This window comes from Ranitomeya variabilis, chromosome 5 (genome assembly GCF_051348905.1).
Source record: "Ranitomeya variabilis isolate aRanVar5 chromosome 5, aRanVar5.hap1, whole genome shotgun sequence".
Lineage (NCBI taxonomy): Eukaryota > Metazoa > Chordata > Amphibia > Anura > Dendrobatidae > Ranitomeya > Ranitomeya variabilis.
Genome location: NC_135236.1, coordinates 548059896 through 548067473, shown reverse-complemented (window position 1 = coordinate 548067473; position 7578 = coordinate 548059896). Strand labels below are relative to the sequence as shown.

The 7578-nt window shown below is 37.6% G+C and overlaps 1 protein-coding gene across 1 annotated transcript; it reads right to left on the bottom strand.

The window, feature by feature from the left end:
- Positions 1-403: 403 nt before the first annotated feature.
- On the bottom strand, positions 404-7029 carry LOC143773829 (serine protease inhibitor Kazal-type 1-like). The gene is made up of 4 exons (XM_077261167.1): positions 6905-7029; positions 6644-6684; positions 6129-6238; positions 404-1255 (listed from the first exon to the last, which is right to left on the bottom strand). The coding sequence occupies exons 1-4, from the start codon at positions 6957-6959 to the stop codon at positions 1210-1212; spliced, it is 252 nt and encodes an 83-aa protein (XP_077117282.1). The 5' UTR covers positions 6960-7029; the 3' UTR covers positions 404-1209.
- Positions 7030-7578: the final 549 nt, after the last annotated feature.

Below are 7578 nucleotides of genomic sequence, written 5' to 3'. Positions count from 1 at the left end.
AGGAAGCAGTACACAGCTTGCCCTGGCAGTCTGACCTGGGTCCTGTCAACTGATTCACTAATCTCTGGTGGTAACGTCTTGGGCTTAGGCTTGGTAGAGACATAGTCATGTGCATCTCTGTGTGAGTACTTGAATGTCTTTGTGGGTGCTGCCATATTATTATGGGTTATGAGCAGGCAATGTTCACCTACTGTACATGACATATATATATATATATATATATATATATATATATATATATATATATATATATATATATATATATTTTTTTTTTTAGGTAAACACAAAGAGTCTCCAGAAATCCAACCTTATCGTAAATGTGGAAAGCTACTATTATGATTGAACTGTCTAATTACTACACATGCAAACAAAAGCCATTAGTAATATATTGAAAGTAAAGCATCAGTTCCCAAAATCTTTTATTACAGTTTACTACCAACATTCTTGACTTCTTAACTCCTGTGCTTACTTTTAGCAATGTGAAATCTTTGAGAATATTTGGAGTATGTATGTTAGTACTGATAAGGACTTTGGCCCAGATTCTTCATTGACATATTTTTTAAAGTCACTTCCTTTATTTGCTTTCTGGTATTAGTTGCTGTTTTTTGCACCAAATTCTTAAAAATGGAGCATGTGATTCAAGAATCTGGTGCAAAGTGATAACTGGTTATTTTTGTGTCTTGAAATGTATTTGCAAATTTTTGCTGCAAAAATTACAAATTTAGCAAAATGGCGCAAAAATTGCCCTAAAGTATTGGCATACTCAAAAGTACACCAGAGCATGGCTGAAGTAGAGTTGTGCCAAATTTTGCAACTTTTTAAATTGTCTCATTTGATTAATCAGGTGGAAACATCTGGAATCTCGGAATTCCACACACAAAGCCAAAAAAAGCAAAGATTTGAGAACACATAATAAAGACTTCAAAAAAAGGTGTAAATAGAATAATGAATTTGGTGCAAACAAAAAAAAGGGCACAAAGCTAGACAAACGCAGGTGCTAAGACAATGATGAATCAGGCTTTTGTTCCTAACTGAAAAACAGCATTTATCTTTCTACTCGCAACACAATAGTTTTTAGCTAAGCTGGAGACTATTTGCAAGGATCACATTCATATGAAATATTCTCTCTAAAATTCAGAGAAAAATAAGGCTGAACATAGCAAGGAAAATGATGGAGAACATCGCTTTCTTGTAATAGAAACAACATTTTCAGCATCTTCCATTTTTGCTGATCTTAATGTGAACATTTTTCTTTCTGGAAAAAAAGACAAAAAAGATAGTAAACAAAAACATGAGATCCTCAGAATTTGTATAAGCTGTTTATTCACATCATTACTGACATACTGCTAATAGTTTAGCAAGGTCATTCCAACAGCCAGGTGTTGTTCTTCTCACAACTTCCATAAACGTGCAGCCACAGTTTCATTTCCAGTTAAATTAAACTTTTAATCTGATTTACTTGGCTGAGAAAGAAGGTCTGCCACCATTCTTTATGACCACAGACTGCCGCAAAGTGGCAGTGTGTGATGTTCCCCAGTATTCTCATGCAGATGGGTGGTCAAGTGATACCAAGTTTATGATTTGTATTGTTGCCGTCATGTTCCAACTAAAGTCTCAGCTGCTTCTTTTAATTTGTCATTGGGAGAAGCAGAAGAGAGTCTAGTCAGTAAATGACTGCTACAATCCTAATCACATACAATATGGGGGCTGTGTCAGTGGCCATTATACGTTATTGGGGGCTGTTTGGAGACCATTACACATTTTGAAGGTTTGTGTGGGGGCCATCATACTTTATGGGATGCTGTGTGGAGACCGTCATACATTATATGGGGTTGTATGGCATCCATCATACCTGGTGGAGAGCTTTGTGGGGCCATCATACATTATAGCAGGTTCTGTCAGGACCATCTTTTGCTATGGCGGGCTATGTGGGGACCAATATCCTTTAAAGGGGGGTGTGTGAGGACCAGGATATGTAATGGGAGACAAGGGGGGAGCTGTTTAGGGACCAGCATACTTAAATACTCAATGGAGGACTATGTGGAAAGCAGCATACTCGATGGTGGGCTTTGCGGTTGCCATCATATGGAGTTGTGTGGAAACCATCATACATTTTGGGGGGCTCTGTTGGGCCACCATGCATTATGGGTGGCTGTGTGGTGACCATTATAAGTTATGAAGGGCTGTGTGGGGACTATTACACGTTATGTGGGGTGTGTGGGGTCATCATATGTTATGGGGGCTGTGTTTCACCAGCATACATTGCGAGGGGCTATGTGGGGACCATCATACATTAGGATGGGCTATGTGAGGGCCATCACAAATTATGGGCTGTTGTGTGGGGACCATTATACAATATGGGAGGCTGTGTGGGTTGCAATTATACATTTTTGAGGGCTGCGCTGAGACCATCATACGCTATGGAGGTTTATGTGGAGGCCATCATATATTATAGGATGCTGTGTAGGGGCCATCATATATTATGTGGGGCTCTGTGGGGGTCATCATACATTATTTTTATTGTGTGAGGGGTGATCATACATTATGGTGGGCTTTGTGGGGCCATCATACATTAGGGTAGGTCCTGTGGGCACCATCATATATTATAGAGGCTGTCTGGGGACCAACATCCTATAACCCCTTCAACACCGGAGCTTTTTCGGTTTTGCGCTTTCATTTTTCGCTCTCCTTCCAAGATCTATAACTTTTTTATTTTTCTGTCAATATTGCCATATGTAGGCTTATTTTTGGGGGGACGAGTTGTACTTTTGAATGACATAATTTGTTTTACCATGATTGTATTAGAAAATGGGAAAAAAAAAGTACGGTGATATTGCAATCAAAGTGCAATCCCACACTTGATTTTTGTTTGGCTTTTTGGCTAGGTTCATTAAATGCTAAAACTGACCTGCCATTATGATTTCCAGGTCATTGTGAGTTCACAGACACCAAACATGTCTAGGTTCTTTTTTATCTAAATGGTGAAAAAAAAATTCCAGACTCTGCTAAAAAAAGAAAAAAAAAATTGTGACATTTTTGTGATACCCGTAGTGTCTCCATTTTTCATGATATGGGGTTGGGTGAGAGCTTGTTTTTTGTGTGCCGAGCTGACATTTTAAATGGTACCATTTTGGTGCAGATACAATCTTTTGATCACCTGTTATTGCATTTTAATGCAATGTCACGGTGACCAAAAAAAGTAATTTTGGCATTTTGGCTTTTTTTCTCGCTACGCTGTTTAGCGATCAGGTTAATCCTTTTCTTTTTTTTATAGATCAGGTGATTCTGATCATGGTGATACCAAATATGTGTAGGTTTGATTTATTTTTATTGTTTTATTTTGAATGGGGCGAAAGGGTGGGTGATTTGAACTTTTATATTTTTTAATTTTTTAAATATTTTTAAGAACATTTTTTTTTACTTTTGCCATTCTTCAATAGTCTCCATAGGAGACTAGAAGCTGGCACAACTCGATCGGCTCTGCTACATAGAGGGGATGCTCAGATCGCCTCTATATAATAGAATTGCTGACTTGCTATGAACGCTGACTACAGGGTGGGGCTCACAGCAATCCAGCAATGACAACCATAGAGGTCTCCAGGAGACCTCAGGTTGTCATGCCAACACACCGTTGACCCGCGATCACTTGATGCAGGTCACCGGTGTGCGGATTTCCGGCACGACTGCTGGAAGCTCCATTTAAATGCCGCTGCCAGCATTTGACAGCGTCATTTAACTAGCTAATAGCTGCGGGTGGATCGCAATTCCACTCTCGGCTATTGCTGGCATATAGCAGCTGTTCAAAACAGCTGACATGTCCCCGGAAAGATGTGGGCTCACCGCCGGAGTCCACATCAGAGGGAGGGATACCGACATTGGCATACTATTACACCCGATGTCGGTAAAGGGTTAAGGTGAGTTGCGCGGGGACCAGCATATCTAATATGGCACTGTGTGGAAAGCAGCATAATTGATTGGGTTTTTTTTTGGTTGCCATTATACGTTATGGGGTTGTGTGAGAACCATCATACATTATGGGAACCTGTGTAGGCCATCATTTGTCTTGGGGGCTACCTGAAGACCAGCCTACTCTGTAAGTCCTTGTTTGGTGACCAGCCTACTCTATTGGGGGGCTGTGGTGGACATCAATCTTTATTGGAAGCTTTTGTGTATATCAAACTATGTTGATGTGGGGAGCTGTGGTGACCATCTTACTGAGTGGGTTGCTGTGGAGCGTTGGGTTTGTGGTGCAATCATAAGGTATAGGAATGTGGGGACATTATACTGTGTAGTGGCATTTTAAGGTTCCCATATGGGGGCCTAAAAGAAGATGATGCAATATAAATTCCTCCCTGTATCTTGAAAAGTTGGGATGTTTGTCCTTCTGTGACAGCGCTTATGTGCTGTTAAAGGACTTTTGTTATGGTGTCCCATGATTTCTTTCTACGTCCCAGCTTAGAGGCATTGTTGTTACACTAAAGAATCACTGAGGATCATGATTATAAGTATATTTTTGACTGTCATAGGTCTGCAGCAAGTTTTTGTATTTTATTGCAATTACCATATTTGTCTAATAGGTGGAGATTTTAAGGTCATAATTATACCAGAATACTCTTATTGTTCAGAGGCTATGCAGTAGCTTTATTTTTCATTTCTTGCCCATTGCTGCTTGTTTTTAATTAAGTTTTCCATTGTATTGATTTAATCCGTTGGTTAATCAAATTTTATGTAAAAATATTTTTTTCTAATAAAATATTGGACTTTTTAGTATCTTATGGATGCCTCGGTTTTTCTCACTCCCATATTGAGAATTTGTTGAATTTACATTAATATAAGCTGACAAGAGGGAGTATTATTAAGGTAGGGCACAAGGGGATATTATTACTATGAGGAAGTACAAAGGGAACATTATTACTGTGTAGAGGCATAGACAGCACTGTTATTGTGCGAGACACAAAAGAAGGGTACTTTTACAGAGAAGACATTATTTATAGGGCACTGGTTATAGGATATACTGTATATGGCTTGCTTAGAAGTTGTAGAATGTGAGGCGAGGGCTGCAAAGCAATAAGCCAAAGACGTTTCTGTGTTACATTTTGCAGGGACAAGTTATGAGTGGAAAAAGTGGTCATGGCGGTCTGGGCTTAATGGAGAAGAAATGGAAAAATAAATTACTACAATGTTACTGGTTAAAATCTGTGCAGTATATACAAACATGGTATACAGAGCACTGGTGTAGAACTGATATTACCATTGTATGGTCACTATATGGTGTTAATATCAGTCCTAGTACAGTGGTTTTGGCGAATGACCTGTACAGTGGAATTATCATTTCTGTATTTGCTGGTAATACATTATGGTTTGGTGTTATTTATCTGTTATATTTCACTATTATTGTATTATTATTATTATTAGTATTATTATTAATAAATAATCTTATATATCAGTATTATTGGAAATCTAGGTCTTGAAGTAAAATTTAATTTCCTCCAGGCAGGGTAATATTAGTAATAGGGACCCCCATCTAGGGTAGGGAGAGGGGGGCATGGGCCTGTGTGCTTTCAAATGCCAGGCCTGAATTTTAGTCCAAGTTGGTGCCTGCTTCTCAGTAGATGGATAAAGCTTTTTTCAGCCATACGTGTTTCTCGACAAGTGAAGGATAATATTTTGGACAAGATGGAGTGTCTTTCTCGTCATCATTAACTTCATATATGTGATATTTTAAAAAGGTTGTAAGGGGATAAAATGTTGATGAAGTATCCATATGAAAGGTTATCAATATGAGATCAGTGGGGTCTGACTCCTGACACGCTGACTGGTCAATGATATCTGCTGCAGCGTTGGCTGAATGTAAGCAGTTTATGGAGTGGAGCACCATAGCTCCGTACATTGTTTCGTGCCCTTGTCCCTGGTACTGCACATTACTTCCTATTCTTTCACTACACTGCTCTAGCAGATATTAGCTGATCAGTGGGAGTACAGGTATTGGCCCCCACTCATCTCACATTAATAATCTATTCTAATGATATATACTTGGATGAGACACTCTCAATAATATACAGTATGTTTGCTGGTGTGCTGGAACATACGGCAAGGTGTAATATGAAGAGAAAAATAATTGTACTTACATCTTTTCCATGCAGAGCAGACATTCATTGTCATATGTTTGTTGATCACTTCCACATACAGGATCATAGTTACGAGGGCATCTTGATGATGCGCCTACATCACAGTTAGGCTGTAAAAAGACTTCTGTCATTACAATACTATCTATTATAGTGAGCGTTTAAAATATGTTTTTTTGCTCTTTCAGATAAATTTGATGTAAGAAACTTAACTTGTAGGCCAATGTGAGTCTCCTTTGAGTAATTATTAGTAATTTCTCAGTAATAAAATACATTTTATTTTTTAAATCATTTTATATTGTACATTAAAAATTATAATTAACAATACATGTATACAGATGACAATATAGTCAATGTATTATTAAATGCATGATGTACAAGATATATTACAGTAATTCATAGTAATACAACTTTATTGATTAGCTTATTATTAATTATATACCTACAGTAATGAAACAAGTTTACATGTGAAAAGATAATAAGAAGGATATAGCTTACATTAAAAGTATGATTCTTACCTCTCTTTCTTCAGTGGAAGCAGTGGTACTCTTTGTGCTACCTGAAATTGTACAGAAATTACTAAAATACTGTATATACCAGTAGACCACCAGTACTGGTGATCTCCATTGTACTACTTTAACTTTTATCCTCATTAATTATTGGATGCATATACAGTATTCTAAACCAATTTTACTATCCTGCTCTACATTGTAAAATGTATAATTAATTGATAAAAGGCAAAAAAATAATTCCAGCGACTACCTTAACTGATGACTTACCCAAGAGAAGACAGAGAAGAATCAATGAAATTGATAGGATACCTCTAAAGTTCATGCTTATAGGTATCTGGTTCTATTAAAATTCAAAGAAATGTTATTTTGTAGGGTTTGGAGATGGAAAATATTGGTGAATAATTCACAGGTGAAGAAAGTCACTCTTTTATAGTTCTCGCCATTTGTCATGTTATTTGGGTTACTCATTAACAGAAGAAAAAACAACTACGTAATCAATATTTCTCTGCATTACACCATGGGAATGTACATGCTGACTGGAAGTGTGACTAAATGCAAATATAAAAATGAAGTAATAAAATAGGTGAGAATAGATACTGTCCATTAGGGCTTATTCTCATCTGCGTATAAATCAAACAAGTGCAAAGCGATAAAAAATAGTATTGCACTCTGACTAATTTTATTCTATGATTCCTTGCTCATCTGCAATTTTTTTCTCAGCTCAGATCTGATCGGACTGAGAAAAAAATCAGTTTGCTGCGAGTGGCCACGTATATTAGATGAGACTCGCCAATGCAAGAAAAAAAAATTGCACAGCACACAGACCATGCTTGTGCCACCGGATTTTTACACAAACATCTCAAACGAAACCCGACATCTCATCAGCCAAGTACAGTAAATTCACAAGTACAGTAAATTCACCACCTGAACCATCAGAATAG